This window comes from Ascaphus truei, chromosome 14 (genome assembly GCF_040206685.1).
Source record: "Ascaphus truei isolate aAscTru1 chromosome 14, aAscTru1.hap1, whole genome shotgun sequence".
In the NCBI taxonomy this organism is placed as follows: domain Eukaryota; kingdom Metazoa; phylum Chordata; class Amphibia; order Anura; family Ascaphidae; genus Ascaphus; species Ascaphus truei.
In genome coordinates, this window is record NC_134496.1 from 36,835,107 (window position 1) to 36,852,067 (window position 16,961).

A 16,961-nucleotide genomic window follows, 5' to 3' on the forward strand; every position below is an offset into this window, starting at 1 on the left:
AATCTTGCTTTCGATTTGCAATTTGCATATAAACGAACATAATGTTATTGAGCCTTTCTATGCTGGAGTAGCTTGTAACATATTGCACTAAAGGAGATACAGGGAACGGAATCCAGAACTTGGCCTGTGTAGCATATACAAATATACAAGTTGTATCTCTATTACTGGCTGGAAGACTCAAGCCAAGAACCTGTTGCTATTTGTTAACATCTGTTAACTAGAACACAAAGTTATAGTGTATTAAAGTGTTTAAGCTATTTACCTTACTGGTTGGCACTTACAAATTGTAGATGTACTATTTATGGGGTAATTCAATATACTTCCAGAGCCACCGATTGTATCACGATCTGCCGAAATCCCCCATTCAAGAAGGGCCGTTTTGGCACATATTGAATTTGATCTCTCTCGATCTCTCTGTCTCTCTCGATCTCTCGGTCTCTCTGTCTCTCTCGGTCTCTCTGTCTCTCGATCTATCTCTCTCGATCTCTCGGTCTCTCTATGTCTCTCTCGGTCTCTCTATCTCTCTCGGTCTCTCTATCTCTCTCGGTCTCTCTATCTCTCTCGGTCCCTCTATCTCTCTCGGTCCCTCTATCTCTCTCAGTCTCTCTCTCGGTCTCTCTCTCGATCTCTCTCGGTCTCTCTCTCGGTCTCTCTCTCGATCTCTCTCTCGGTCTCTCTCTCGATCTCTCTCTCGGTCTCTCTCGATCTCTCTCTCGATCTCTCTCTCTCGATCTCTCTCTCTATCTCTTGATCTCTCTCTTTCTCTCTCTCTCTCGATCTCTCTCTCGATCTCTCTCTCTCTCGATCTCTCTCTTTCTCGATCTATCTCGATCTCTCGATCTCTCTCTCCTTAACTAGAGAAGCATTAGTACCTTAATTCAACATTGTGCATTGCTTCTTGTAATTTTGTTGGCTAAATATGATCCTCTACCGTTCTTCCTGTATTAATTTTCCCAACTCTCCTTGACATACACATGTACTGTAGTTGGCTTCATTGTTGCCCCGCAACTCAAAGCTCATCCTGTTATAATGCAGAATATCACAGTTTCCATAGGATTCAATGACAGTGTTAATGCAGAATATCCTAGCGACAGGGAAAAATGAAGCCTGCTGCATCTGTATGTGCACGTTAGCAACTTAAACATAAACATTACTTCTATATTTGTCTTGCATCATTTTCTTCAAAATGCGGGCATATTTTAAGGATTACAAATAAAAAGTACAGATCCTACCCCCCCCAAAAAAAAACACATTTCTGCTATCCCTCTATTAATTGGCAAATTATGCACGGACTTACTGTAGCAAATGTATATATATATTTTAATTCTGGTAAATATATCCCACCAATCATTTTTCAACGTTTTACAGCTTTTAAATTGTGATGTTTTAGAACCTGTAGACTTAGGGGTAAACTGGCACAATTTTGCCCTTGCATTATTAAAAGTCAGGCTTTCTAAAATAGTGGCATGGGGTGAGTCTGAGTTTCTCTGCTGTAGTCTGCAGCTCATATAGATGATGCTACTGCTTTAGTACAAATCAAGACATTACGCTTCTTAACACACAAAAAAAATGCCTTAAGCTTGCAACAACTCTACAGCCAAAAGGGTGTTGCTCTTGGAACTTTGCCTGGCTACACAGTCACAAGCATACTAGCTGACTCACCAAGAACGGAATTTATACATAAAAATCTAGCCAAGGTCATTAAAAATGGATTCAGATAGCTGGTCTCTGTATTGTTTCAGCAAGTTTACATGCAAATCGGAAACTTAATAGCAAATACATTAATAAATCTTTCGATGCGATCAGTAAAGAGTACTTTCCATAAAGAAATGAAGGCGTTTTGCATCCCTCCCCCCCCCTTTAAGGGCCGCTCTGTAACCGCACGTTCTTCTGATGCACACCAGATGCACACAGAATTCACGTTGTATTACCGTTTTCGATTCTTGTTGCCGATTTTACAAGGTGTTTACTTTCCACTTGTTGGTTTTAACTTGCTGTGAACGGCACTGGCAAAGTTGCTTACTGAAATAAGTAATCTCTTGTGCAAGGCTAACAACATTTATTGGCACATTATGTTTAGCAACACTAACACTGTGTTACATTCTGTTCTTTTTTCTCTCACACTTGTTTATTTCACATATTATTTCAAGAGCGGAATTGGGCTCACGGAATTGAGTTTTTTTTTTCTAGATTTGCCTGTCAAAGGTTCGCAGCAGGCACAGGATGGAACAGGTGGAGGACAACCAACGCTGTTGAGGTTAATGACCAATGGTAGAGCAACTCCTGAACTGTTGGGTTCCTGTTCGCCATTAGGATAAGCTAGAAGCCACCAAATATCTCTGGCAATGGTTAATGTCCAGCACTCTGGACAAAGGTCTCTGTTTTTAATGATCCACACTATAGCTGGGCAATATTGTGAGTCTATAGTGATAACAGTGCTATTGTGATGGTGCTCATCTCTAGAGGCTGACCTCCCGGACCGCTGAGGCAGAATATGGGTACCGACGACAGGCCTTGTGACTGAAGAAAATATCAGTCACAAGCCATGGTTGGGGCAAGGTGCAGTAGCGCAGTAGGGATCACAGTTCCAACGCAGGGCAGGAGACAGGCAAACTTAGTCTAAGTTCAGAAAGAGGGTTCAGCAAAAGCAAAGCATAATAGGATATCAAGCTAACAGGTGGTGGTCGATACAAGCAAGGGATAACATACCTTGCTCGGTCACTGGCTGACTGGAAATGACTTCCATATAAAGGCCAGGACCAGCTGATTACTACCTTCGTCCAGGTGGAATGACGCCACTTTGGCCATCTTGGGTGAGGGCAATGTGACCTCAGATGTCGGCCATCTTGGTGGAGGCAAGGAATTCAGGGATGTGTTGGTGCCGAAGGGGAATGGCCGCGACGGCCAGCTATACAGTGTAGTGCATTCATTTTTCAGCAAAGACAGTAATGTTTCTATACATGAAATGCTGCTTTAGGATACATTTTTTCCTGAATACAAGCTATATAATTCAGTATGACCATAACCTTTATTGTTATGTACCAATGCAAGTGACACCAACTGAGAGCCGCTGAAATGCTTGCCACGTACTCCGTAGCTTCTTCATGCACAGTGAACGTGTTAATATTTTATGCAAAATATAAAATACGGATTTGACTTTCAGAAGAACACATTAAAGTTTGTTGCTACGGCAACAGCTACTGTCTGAGTTGCAAGGGGACAAGTTGATTCCGCGGCGCTGTCATGTTCCTTGCGCTCTATTTAAATGGCAGGAATCCATGGGGAAATGGATGTTGATTTTCCTTTTGAATATTGGTGCAAAGATGTGCGTGATTTTATAGTAAGGAATCCGCAGAATTTTGCAGGGTTGATTGGGCCACTAATCTGCATGGACCACCCTCCCGTAAACCACTTTTTTGCTCTCTCATGGATGATTAAATAGCCAACATGGCTATGTATACAAGTATTTGCATACTATACCAGGGTTAGCCAACTCCAGTCCTCAAGAGCCACCAACAGGTCAGGTTTTCAGGATATCCCTGCTTCAGCACAGGTGGCGCAATCAGTGGCTCAGTCTTTGACCAACATGGCTATGTATACAAGTATTTGGATTCTATACCAGGGTTAGCCACCAACAGGTCAGGATTTCAGGATATCCCTGCTTCAGCACAGGTTGCTCAGTCTTTGACCGAGCCACTGATTGAGCCACCTGTGCTGAAGCAGGGATAGTCTGAAAACCTGACCTGTTGGTGGCCCTTGAGGACAGGAGTTGGCCACCCCTGTATTACACAGCGAGGAGATATTTTAATCGCGTTGGATTGACTGGCACCCAGTACAATCAACTTGTTATGAGTAACAAATATAAGTAAACATTCAGCACAGCTCTCCATCGTGTTGTATAGCTAGGTAATACCACTGCTGCTATATATAACATTATACATAGATGCAGCAGGCTCACAAAAGCTCAAAATGAAAACCTTCCCAGACCACATTCAGCTCTCGAAATAGTTTCCCAAAATATTTAACAAAAAATAAACCTGATCCTACTACAATAGAACATCGAAACGTCCGTCTCTGGCAGCAGACAGCACTGGAATGTGTCTAGTACACTGTTTGTACTGAACCGCATGGACCATTGGATTAAATACGAAACAAATAAATCTTCTTAAAGAAAACGGATGACTATATTTTCCCCACCCTTCAAAAAAAAACTAGTGACAATACTGCTACAAAGTTACATTGAGAAATGATTGCAGCATGGTGTGAGCATGCACTGGTTTGACAATCTGTAACGTTAGCCTTTTGCTTAACACCTACAGCACAGCAGGTGCCTGCAAAGCATTTCTCTGCACATCGCTGTGTGGCCTGAAATCCGGCACAGAAACAATCGTTTAACTGCACTGCTTGCTGTGTGCTACGGGGTGGCCAACTCCAGTCCTTGACGGCTACCGCCAGGCATTAAGGATATCCCTGCATCAGTACCGGTGGCTCAATCAGTGGCTCAGTCGACTGAGCCACTGATTGGGCCACCTGTGCTGAAGCAGGGATATTTAGAGCTCTTCGTTTCCGCACAATGGTGTGTAAAACAAGTTAGTGGTAATTGCCCCCGATAATGACAACGCCAATAAAGTCTGACACTGGCATTCCGAATCTGTTATTAATAACAGGAAAATACACCGCTCAGAATTTCAGTAAGAAAATAAGTTGGAGAAACATTGAAAGCATTCCAGAAAACCTGACCTGTTGGTTGCCCTTGAGGTCTGGAGTTGGCCTCTCCTGCTGTATGCAACAACAAAATCACTGAATCCCAGGTTTGTTCACATTCTAGGTTAGTTTTTTAGTGGGTTTATTTTTAAATTATTATTTTATTTTTTTTACAAATAAGGCTGTGATATAAATCTTAAAACACTATTTTTGATATAAAACACTATGACTATGTGTTATTTAAAAAAATAAATAAAGGATTGTAATTGTACATTTTGTGCCACGTACCTTATCTCAAATGATGTCATGCATTCTACTGTAGGTCTCTCTGGCACAGTTGCGGTTAAAGCTGCAACCCCAGCTGTTCTTCTCTCCCCCCCCCTACCCCAATCTTACAGGATGGGAACATGGGGGTCCCCAGAGCTGAACTGCTCTATTTTCAGCTCCAAAGGCCCCTCTGGTCCCCGATTATACTTACTGGTAAAGGTGCAGTGTTTCCCCCTCCCGGGGGAAACCGAATGGTAGTTTACAGTTGCCCCGGCATGTGGTCCGAAAGGAAGACGCAATATCTCCCTTTGGGGATTTCAAGTCTCCAGTACCTTTACCAGTAAGTATCTCCATAATAGGGGACGGAGCGGCACCGGAGTTAAAATGAATGCGTTTCAGTTCCGAGGGTCTCTGGTTCCCATCCTGTAAAAACAAAAAAAGGGGGGTAGATTGCTGCTTTAATAAGCAGACAGGAAGGTTACATTTCTCTAAAAGAACCCAATTACAACATGTTTTTGGGGAGTGTATGTATTACTGTTCCTTTATAATTGAATTGCTGATAGTCCATAGACTGTCTTTGTATAGAACTTCACTTCTTGGGATCTATATTCTTTCTCGAAAATAATGAGGGATTTTCAAGAGAATAAAGGTCTCAGCGAGAAATAAAACCCAACTGAAGTATGCCCGGAAATGTTCATTGTTTATCGAATGGGGCTGATGGATCTTTATTGCTATTCTGTCCAGCTTTGTTTCAGTCTTGTGCTGAGCATATGAAACAATGTCGTTCAAGGTCTCCTGGGCATTAGATGTTCAGAATACAATCGTGTTTAATAAAAGACGCCAAACTATGAAACCTTTTTTGTTGTTGCTGGATAGCCTGGAAAGTATTCCACCTGAATCAGGTGTAAAATGACACTAAAACGACACATTTAAATAAAACAAATATGTATACATGTCTTCGAAAAGAAGGGATGATGTATCAAAGTCTCATGGCTGCAAAATGGGGGCGATACCTAGAGATGATCTGCCCTAAATTTATTAAGGGAAAAAATCTAATGGAAACAAGTGGGAGGTTTTGTTTTTTTTTAGAAATACAGTATATAGTAAATATATGTTTGTGCTAGTTATTAATCTTGAAGATGTTGCTGCATAGAGTCCCATATGAGATTGTTGTAAGAGATAAAACTCCAGATTTATCATAGTAAATAATCCTGTTGTTTGTGCCTTCATTTTTCACCAGTTTAATAGAGTCTCAGCTTCCAATGGGATTCCACATGAGGGAAATAACTGCCCTACATTTATCAAAATAGCAAATAAAAAGATCACTTGTGAGCACATTCACATGTCTTGGGCAGGTCTGCAACTCTGCCTTTCACCATTATCCCCAGCATACAGTGCTTCCACTGCAGCAAGGGATTCTGGGAAATGACATGCAAATGTGCGCACAATGTGTCACCTTTTGTCTGAAAAACCATTGTTATATGGAGCCCATATAAGCTAATGCTCGCTGTTAACACAGCTTTAAAGCACTGCATGGGAATCAGATGGTTTATCAAAATAGAAAGATACCCCATATCTTTCATGAAGAGAACTAGATTATATTTCCAACACCCATATCCAAAAAACCTCTTCTTCCTATCTGATGTCCCAATACACGTTGACCCGCCTATTGTTCTGCTGAAATGTGTCACCATCTGGTTTAATTTTATTATATCCCAAGCTTTCTAAACAAGGTATTCTGTACATTCTAGGACTTCAGATTATCTTTTATCTCATAAACCAACAGTGCTGCTCACGCCCTAAAGTAAGTCTAGAAAATTTGATGTGAAACTTTCGTATAGCAAATAAAAATACCACTTGTTAGCACATTCACATGTCTCAGACAGGTCCATAACCCTGCCCTTCCCCATTATCTCTTAGGCTAAGTCCATGGTGCTGCAGACCACGCGGAGCGCGATCACATGGCCTAAAGGCATTCATCTCGCCCATAGACCGCGTGCACGCGACAGCAGGAGGGGGTGCACGTTGAGCAAGAAATCAGTTGAAACTGATTTCTCGGCGCGACGGGCAGGTCATGTGAGCGGGTCGCCCAATGAGGGCGAACCAGCTCCGTGAAGCCCCTAGGCACGTTCCCCACGGCACGTCTACCATGGACAGAAAACGCACCCGCTTCACGCTGGTGACGTCACAGCCTTCGCACGCCTCCGTATGGCTGTATGGCCTTAGCATACAGGGCTTACACTGCAGCAAGGGATTCTGGGAAATGACATGCAAATGAGCACACAGTGAAACTATGACATTTGTGATAACTATCCAACCCCATTCGTGTATCTTTTACAATATTTCTTGGTGATGGACATTTTGAAATTAGAATTGAGAGCATGAAATGTTAATTCTGAAATACCGGAGGAATTACTTTGATTAATGCTTTAATATATCAATATATCGCGCTTGCTGAGACTAGTGCATAAATATTTATTTGGAGAAGTGATTAATTATTACATGTGAAAGTCTATATTTAAATTTTACATGTGCAAGATTTTATTCTGCAGTTTGAGCAGGCATTTATGTTAAACCGTACTTACAAATTATACATTCAGGTAGCATTTTTCTATTTTAAGGAATACGAATTCTTATTTTTTTTTTTTTGTCCCTTCATAAACAGAGATAAATGGGACCTTTCAAAGAATGCAAATGTGCTGTGTTAACCAGGAAATAGCTGAGGGCAAATTTTCTGCAAACATTGATACATAACAGAATTAAAGGTGTTAAGTACAGAGAATATGAAGTCATGAAAAACAGTCACTTTCTTGTAGTCTTACATGCTCAACAATTTTACTGCTAAACATTTAGCAAGCTCTCCAAAATTAAATTGCTGCCATCCGGTGTACTGCTTTGTATTGAGAAAATAAGATGATTTTTATTTACTTTGACAAATATGGAATATTTGTAAAAAGAAGAAAAAGTTCATTACAAAAGTGAAATACCGGACAACCTTAAATCAGATGCGCCGAAATGTAGACCAAGAGGGGTTTCTTGTGGCCCATAAAGGTTAAGGTCAGGTCCCCGCAGGCTACTGCAGCACCCGCTGTGGCGGACGCTGCAGGGACAAGAGCCGCCCCATAATGGGGCCGGGACCGCTGCGAGGGGGGGCTGCTGCGCCGAGAGAAACTCCTGCTCTCAAGAAAATTGAGAGCAGGAGTCGCGACGGAGCGCTAGGCCACGCCCCCAGCGGTTCAGCCAATTAATGCTCGTCACTCCCCTGTCACGCCCCCCGGCCTTTCCCCCTGCAGCTCTTTGCAGACCGGGGGACTCGGCTGCACGCACCGCCTGCCTCGCAGACGCGTGTGCAGCGCAGGCAGCAGGGCCGCAGCCTAAGCCACTACTTCTGTGCTAGGATATTTCACTGCTGCTGTTTAGCCACCGGCTGTTTCGCCACCAAGGTAACTCTATAACCTTAACTGCTAATGCCAACGCTAATCTTTACCCTAAAAACCTTAACCCCTTACCCCAAAACACCTTACTCCCCACAAAACATAACCACTTACCCTAACCCCTTAACTTTTCCCTTAAAAGCTTAATCTTAACCTATTACCTTAACCCCCTAACCTTACCCTTATCCTAAAACCCCTAATGCTAACGCTAATCACTTACCTTAGGGACGAAACCGGCGTCGGCTGACTGTCCTTGGCGGCTGAACGGCGGTGGCGAAGTGGCAGTGGCGACAGGTCCGGTTCTTCCACCCTCTGCTTAGATGTCACATCCCTATCAAAGGTCCTCAAAATCCTTGAATCCCTTAGGGCAGGGGGTGCGCAAACTTTTCAGTCTGCGCCCCCCCTGCCTGCTCTCCCCCCTTACTTACGCCCCACCCTGCCTGTTCTCTGGTATCTTACAACGTCACGTTTTCATGGCAACGCAACGTCATGTGAAACCGCGGCGTCATTTGGCGATGCGTCGTCAGAAGCCGCTGGAGACCAGATGAGTTACAGAGGCCTCGCACACTCCTCGGCATTTAAATTAAATGCTTTGGGAGAAGAGCGCAGGCCCTCTGTAAGCACCGCCTCAAACCCCCCCAGAAAATGTCACACCGCCCAGTTTGCACACCCCTGCCTTATGGTGTAGTTCTATACATTCCAAAGTGGCCATTTTCGGACAAGAATCCCCGCAGACTTCGATTTTTGCAGAGAAACTTTGCGAACGGCTTGCCTTAGCATTTATAGAATAAGGCCCCTAGTGTTGTGAGGAAATATGCCTGGCACACAAACATTCGAACTGTTCTGCGTAGCATACTATTGATTTTATTTCCACTTCCGAGCAGCCAGAAACATGGGGAGAAAATTCTCATCTGACAGTCAGAAATAGCCCGAGGACTAGCAATACCATTCCGCACTGTGGACCCTTTTGCCTCCTCTTGCTTGATGCAGATAGGTTCATCACCTTGAAGTGACAGGCACTATCATTATCAGCTGTGCTGTTGACATCTATGTTGGTAACAAGGTGCATTTACATTACATTGTATTGACATATTTCAATATGAGAATGAGCCATATAAGGCTGAAGTTCCTCAAAAAAAAAAACCCTGAAAAGACACGTTTTCAGGGTCACTTTGGTTTCGTTGTTGAGAATCCCTGTCAATGTAAACGCTGTTATATATAATTGAAATTGTTATATTATAATGATATCCTTGGGCCAATTAGGATTCAAATGTAATTTGTTTTGAATATAACATGTATGAAAAGCTACTTAATAATGTACGTGTTTCGTTGCTTATTCCAGTTGTATAATCTGTATGGAAAGTCTGAATTCCAATACGAAAACCTCAATGGAACAGTGAATCTGATCATGTTTCTCATTGTGCCACCAAAGAGCTTGTGGATGGCATCGAATTGTTGGAAATATTAGCATAAATTAAAATGGAAGGAGGCACCAGCAGATTTGGCATTCACCATTGTATTGCCAATAGCCCTGCAATGTACCATATGCAATTTTAGCCGAGACAACGTGTTTTTGTATACAGCTCCATGAGTTTCATTGATGCTACACTTGTAAGGCACAGAGGTGTGTCTAAACCATAAACTGATTGTACTGTAGATGACAAAGTTATCTACCTGCACAACAGCTATCTAAAAAAAGGATTTTGGGTTGACATAATGAGACCTATTCATTAAAGTGTGATAATCCTTATGTAATGTCTGTTAACAACTGCTAGTGAAAATAATGGACTTGGTGTTTTTTTGGGGTGGGGGGGGTGGGACATTTTAATGTGTGTGAAATTGTCTTTTCTTAAATCCTGAAAAACGGACCCGTTCGGAGCTCTTGAAGACTAGAGATGCCCGGGTGCGCAATGGGGCGCGAGATTCTCTGGGGGGGGGGGGGTGGGCGGCGCTTACAGATGCCCCGCGCGCTTCTCGAAGGCATTTCAGTAAATGCCGGGGGAGAAGCGAAGGTCTCTGTAAGATCCCTTACCTTGGCTCAGATGGCTACAGGCAAGGCGCCATCAAATGACACCACAGGGTCACGTGACGGTGTGTTGCCATGGCAGCGCGCCGGAGCCAACGTAAGGGGGGGGCGAGAGCAGGGGGGGGAGCAAGGGGGAAAGATTGCGCACCCCTGGTCTAGACAACATACTTTGTATACACGTACATGGATAAACACATTTAGGAAATGCAAGTGAGTCCCGGCCAGCTGAAATTGAAAGGCACTTGTGAGAATCAGGGCAGCTTTTTATTTTTGCAGTAGCCACTTGCGTTGGCCAAAACCAGAGTTTAAAACACTGCAGACATAATGCTGCTCTAATTTAATTACACACAGGCTGCTTGTTTAGCAGACCCTGGGCTTCCAGCCTAAATGTTGTTGATGTGATAGCAGAAGAAAAACAATCCTATGATGGCCGTTCCCCTCTCACTTTCATATCCCTGCTGATTTAGATTCAGAGCTACCGTAGCTGCCATTATCCTGAACCTCACAACCCCTTAATTATTTATTGCTATTTATATGTAAAGTCTATTTACTGATCATATTAAATGAGGGTTGCAACGAGTTTTCATTTAATTTTCCAGTAGTGCTCGGTCCTCATAATCCGGACCATGGAGGGAGGGAGGGGACGCGACAACTGTCCCGGGCCCATCAAATCCTGGAAGTTGGGGTGCCCTAAAATGAAGGGGCTCCTCTGTGTGTCCTCCCTCTAGCTGCTGCTCAACAACCAGGGGTCTGGCCTAGGCCCAGGGAATGCTGGTAGCAGGCCTGCTCATAATTGGCAGGCTGGTTTAGATAACTGTTCCTTTAACCAGCTGCGCTATCTGGCATTGACGGGGTTAAATGCACAATTTCGTGGCATGTAATCGCACAAGCTTTTTGCCACTTAGTGGAATTATGGCGCCACGTGATTCACTTCTAAAATTTGCTGCTATGTAAAAAATAATCTGAATCAGATTACGGAGGGCATGGGGAGTGCGGTATTTACACAAACATTATATTTCTGCCTTTTTATAGCTATTATATAATGTAGAAATGTAGGCGCTGCCCTTTCTAATCTAGTTATGCTATACGCAGTTTTAATGCCTGTCTGTTCCTTCCAAGACGTTTTATTATTTGCTCACAGCTTTGTGCAAACGTTAGGTCCAGGTGAAACCTCTATGATTTGTTTCATGTTTTTTTCACACGTAGTGGAAACATAGCTGGACAAACCTGCAGGTTCTCTCTCTTGGTGCCACGCTGAAAGCTCAACCTAATACACGGACTGATGTTTTAACCATGGCATAATACAAAGTGTTTTTGTTAACCCATGGTACTTGTTGGATGTAGCATGAATAAACTGTTTATGGAAGTGACCACATTTGTTTTTCAGCTTCAGTACATCTTTAGCTGCTATTAACATTAGGGTAAAGGTTTTAGATGTTACCGCACTCCGTTTAGATAATTACAGGGGGGTGTCGTTTCTCTGCGTAAGGTGCAGGCAGTTGAAGAGTGGCCAGGATCCCACTCCTGCCACCTAGTTACACTTGGAGCTGGATAACTTCAGTTGCCGCGCTATTCGAATAACGTCTTTGTAAGAGACGTGTTCAGAGGTATGCAATGGAGACTGTTTTAAGGTGAAATTAAAATAAGGCTTTATTGCGCCTGTTGCTTTAAACACAGCAAACATGTAAATCAGCAAACAAAATCCGCTCCACTCTGGAGTATATATACACTTTTGATCCAGCTCTCTAACTGCATGGTTAGCCCAGCGATTCACCTGCCCAAATCATAGAGTCATTCATATACTTAGATAGACATAGATAATAGTCTTAAAAGAAAAGTCTCATCTGTTAGCTGGGTTGCTGTAGGGGAAGGCTTCTTTGTTCTCCTGGTGTCCACACCCGTCTGTGATAAGGCAATGTCAGGATCCAGGTATACAGTAGAAGTATTATCCCCTGTGTCTTGTTGTCAGCTTGCAGTCTCTTTTGGCAGGCTCAAGACGTCTGTCTCCTTGTTCAGCCCAGTTGTGGACTAAGGAGTCTTATTTCCTGTCTCAGAGGCAGGCTTTTTCTAACCCCTGTAATCAGCCAGGTGGTGTTAGTTAATTGCCTACCAGCAGTTAACCACCACACTGCTGGATTAGAGGCACATTTGTGAACAGGGATAAGTCCCCTGTTACAGTCTTACACAATACATTTTTAGCATCATAAACTGTTTATTTACAGGTTACAAACGCACTATTGATGCTAATAACATTAGGGTTACATTAAACCAAGGGTGGCCAATTCCAGTCCTCAAGGGTCACCAACAGGTCAGGTTATCAGGATATCCCTGCTTCAGCACAGGAGGCTCAAATCAGTGGCTTAGTCTTAGACTGATTGAGCCACTTGTGCTGAAGCAGGAATATCCTAAAAACCTGACATTTTGGTGGCCCCCGAGAACTGGAGTAGCCCACCCCTGTATTAAAGGATCAGTTCCCCAAACATTTCTTAACATCCCACCCCTGTTTTTTTTTAACATGTATAGGATGCAGGGGTTCTTCGGAACAAAACTGCTTTTCCTTTCAGCTCCAGGAACCCCCTGCTTCCCGGGGAAGGTGCAGCCGTGTCCTCTCCTCCAGGGCAATCAAAAAGGAGGCTTAACTCTCCAATAAGAAGCCACAGCGTAATGTAATCATCGCGGCTTCCTATTGGCCCTAGCTACGCGGCGGATATAAACCTCCATGAAATTCTGCATTAATGACAAATCTTATACTTGCCTTCAAGGCACTAATACTGTACCTACTAAACTCCGATACTGAGAGCGCTGTGTGTTAATGGTCAAAACAGCGAGTTATTTGTAGCGATAACTCTCATTTTATCGCAGCGATAAGTGCGGACTGCATTTAACACCATGAAGTTAGATTGTAAGCTCTTCGGGGCAGGGATTTCCTTTCCTATTATCTGATTTTGCTGCACTTATTGTATAATTATAATTCCCTGTACTGTATTCTTTGTGAAGCGCTGAGTACACTTTTGACGCTAGATAAATAAAGACATACAATACAATACAATGCGAAGTCAGATAGGATATAATAAAGCAGCATTGCATATTTTAACAAAGACTTTGTTATGGTCATTGGAATGTACTAGGCAAAGCTCCATTCTGTCTTGTTCATATGCAGATATTGTAGTAAACAAGGCACAAAGGGTGAGCACTGTTATAGGGAGACTGGACCCTCTAGGACAGGACAGTGCAGAAGAATTGCTTATTTACTGTTTACACCTCTATCCTCTCTTACTGTATGGATAAGTGCTAAGGAGTTCTTGTCTTTGCCTTGGGCTCACTCATGTTCCCTCCCAAACCCAGCAGAAGAATCTAATACTGGTCTGCTTGGTTGATAGAGATTCAGGTGCAATCTGGCAATGGGGTTATCAGCTGACGGACAGTGAGCAGTAAGAATGCTATGCAAAGGTTGCATTTTAGGTGCGTCCTCTTTCGTATAGAAAAAATAATACATTCACTTTTAAGATAAGAATGCAAAATTCTTTCAATCCTCAATTACTGGTGAATGTCAACAAAACAACATAGCTGTAGGACATGAATGCCTATTAATCATATATATTTTTTTATCAACCAGTCTGTTCATTAGATACATACTGTCCATGAAGTCTATTTCGGTAATTCTGCTTTAATTATAATGCCACCAGCCCGTTGGTGAGATCTCGGGAAGATCTCATTCCGCTTGCTCATGAAGCTGCCCCTGTGTAAGGGATAACACTTTATCATTGTTAACCTAGTCGTGTCATGCTTTTTGTTACTTTAGATCCGCTTTTAGCTTTATGTCATTGCTGCACAGGGTGTGTATAGATTTTTTTTGTCAAAAGTGTTACCTTTTTGGCCAGCTTCTGCTACCGCCGGACAAATCACGATCTATGATATTGTATCCATCATTGCATGCAAGTATAAATATACAGTATTTTATTGGGCGATAACGTACTGAAGGCTACTGTGGTAAGCATATTTATTTTAGGTTAACATGACAAATTGCAACAATAGCCAAAGAAGCCCCAATTCACATTGAATGTGACAAATGATTTATTTCATTACTATGTATTTTCGATGTTTTTTTCTTCTCATAATTATGGGTCATTTAATGAAATCCTTTGGCCAAAACATATCAAGCCTGCAACCACGTCAAAGTTACACCCCTATCAGCTGGCCCTCCCTACACCACCAATTTATACTACTTTGTATTTCTCCACTGCAAAGAGAAAAGAGGAAACAAAATAATAATATAGCCAATAGCATGGCATGTGTGACATGTATGGGATGTCGGACATGTATGGGATGCGTGACATGTATGGGATGCGTGACATGTATGGGATGCGTGACATGTATGAGATGCGTGACGTGTATGGGATGCGTGACGTGTATGGGACGCGTGACGTGTATGGGACGCGTGACGTGTATGGGATGCGTGACGTGTATGGGATGCGTGACATGTATGGGATGCATGACATGTATGGGATGTGTGACATGTGACATGTATGGAATGCGTGACATGTATGGGATGCGTGACATGTATGGGATGCGTGACGTGTATGGGACGCGTGACGTGTATGGGACGCGTGACGTGTATGGGATGTGTGACATGTATGGGATGCGTGACATGTATGGGATGTGTGACATGTGACATGTATGGGATGTGTGACGTGTATGGGATGCGTGACGTGTATGGGACACGTGACGTGTATGGGATGCGTGACGTGTATGGGACGCGTGACGTGTATGGGACGCGTGACATGTATGGGACGCGTGACATGTATGGGATGCGTGACATGTATGGGACACGTGACATGTATGGGATGCGTGACATATATGGGATGCGTGACATGTATGGGATGCGTGACATGTATGGGATGCGTGACGTGTATGGGATGCGTGACGTGTATGGGACGCGTGACGTGTAAGGGACGCGTGACGTGTATGGGATGCGTGACATGTATGGGATGCGTGACATGTATGCGGTGCCTAAGGGGTTGCAGGCTTGCAATGTTTTGCCAAAATGTCTTGAACTAAACATCTAGTAATAAACTAAATAATTTGCCATATTGGACGTGCATTGGGGCTCCTTTGTTTATTGTTGTATATTTGAGGTCACTCTCTCAGTCTTTGACTGGTCCACTGATTGAGCCACCTGTGAAGCAAGGATATCCTGAAAACCTGACCTGTTGGGGCATCTTGAGGACTGCAGTTGAGAACCCCACCTGTATTACCCCTAACCCCTTTCTGCATTCCCACAGAAAGATCACTTCACAGCATCTCACTTCTCTTTGTGTTTCTCTCTGTGCTTAGGGTCGCTGTTCACGGGAGAACTGTAAATATCTCCACCCGCCACCACACTTAAAAACACAGCTAGAAATAAATGGACGGAATAACTTGATTCAGCAGAAGAACATGGCCATGCTTGCCCAGCAAATGCAGCTAGCCAATGCAATGATGCCTGGTACTCAGTTACAGCACATGGTAAGTAAAGATGTTTTCAACCTTTCCATGTATATTACGCTGATCTGAGAAAATCATCTATACATCATAATAAACTACTGTAGTGCCGACGGTTATTCTAACACAAACCAGTGGCAATCGCCAAAAAGACCCGGGTACATGCTGGGTACATGCGGGGTCTAGTTTAAGGCAAGTTTAAGGCATTTCTGCATTGACTAATCGCCCATCAGATTAACAGCGGGGGTTCCTGGCAGTCCCATTCAAACTGAATGGGACTGCCAGGGACCCCTGCTGTGTTAATCCGTCATTAGTCAATGCAGAAATGCCTTAAACTTGCCTTAAACTAGCCAGGTTACACCCAGCATGTACCCAGCATGTAACCGGGCTAGTTTAAGGCAAGCTTTAGAATACTCGATGTCTCGTCTGTATGTGTGTGGTTGTTTTTTTGGGGTTTTTTTTGCATGTGTTGCCAAAGTCACATATAAGTAAGCTTGATCGTAATAATTTATCTGGGCTGGTGTCAGACACACTGACCGTGTTTAAATGCCAATAATTTGCTTTGCCTTGGGATATATTCAATTGTAGATGTGTATTAGCATTTGCAGATAACTGCAGCATCTGTTATTTAATAGAAGCCTTTCTTATCTTTTTTTCCCCCCCCTTAAAGGTGACCTTGTTTATTGGTTTGGGGAGAACCGTATTATAGGACTAACATCATCTTTTCACGTACCCCATTCATTTTACTGTACAGTTATTTGACAAACCAAACAAAAAGATGCACCTCACATTACACAGGGAGTCTGGTTACATGAATATAATGTAATACCTATTTATATTCCCTCAAACACACATAAATTATAGGTATATATGTAGAGTGATACGAATCGAAATTTACTCCCACTCCATGTAGACATTAGGGAGCACCAGATGTAAATCTAAATTCTAAATCTTGACACAAGGGGGTAATTCTGTATCTGTCATCGTGGCCATTGGGGACGTTTTCGGACAAAAATGACCACTGACGTCTGGGGATTTTCCTACGAAAA

General features: G+C 43.0%; 1 protein-coding gene across 32 annotated transcripts in view; it reads left to right on the plus strand.

The window, feature by feature from the left end:
* MBNL1 (muscleblind like splicing regulator 1) overlaps positions 1 to 16,961 on the plus strand; it is a 149,730-nt gene that overhangs the window by 96,747 nt on the left and 36,022 nt on the right. For all 32 annotated transcript variants that reach the window (XM_075570472.1, XM_075570494.1, XM_075570487.1 and 29 more), the window contains one exon: positions 15,766 to 15,936. In XM_075570472.1, coding sequence (XP_075426587.1) covers positions 15,766 to 15,936 — 171 coding nt within the window. The remainder of the gene's footprint in view (positions 1 to 15,765; positions 15,937 to 16,961) is intronic.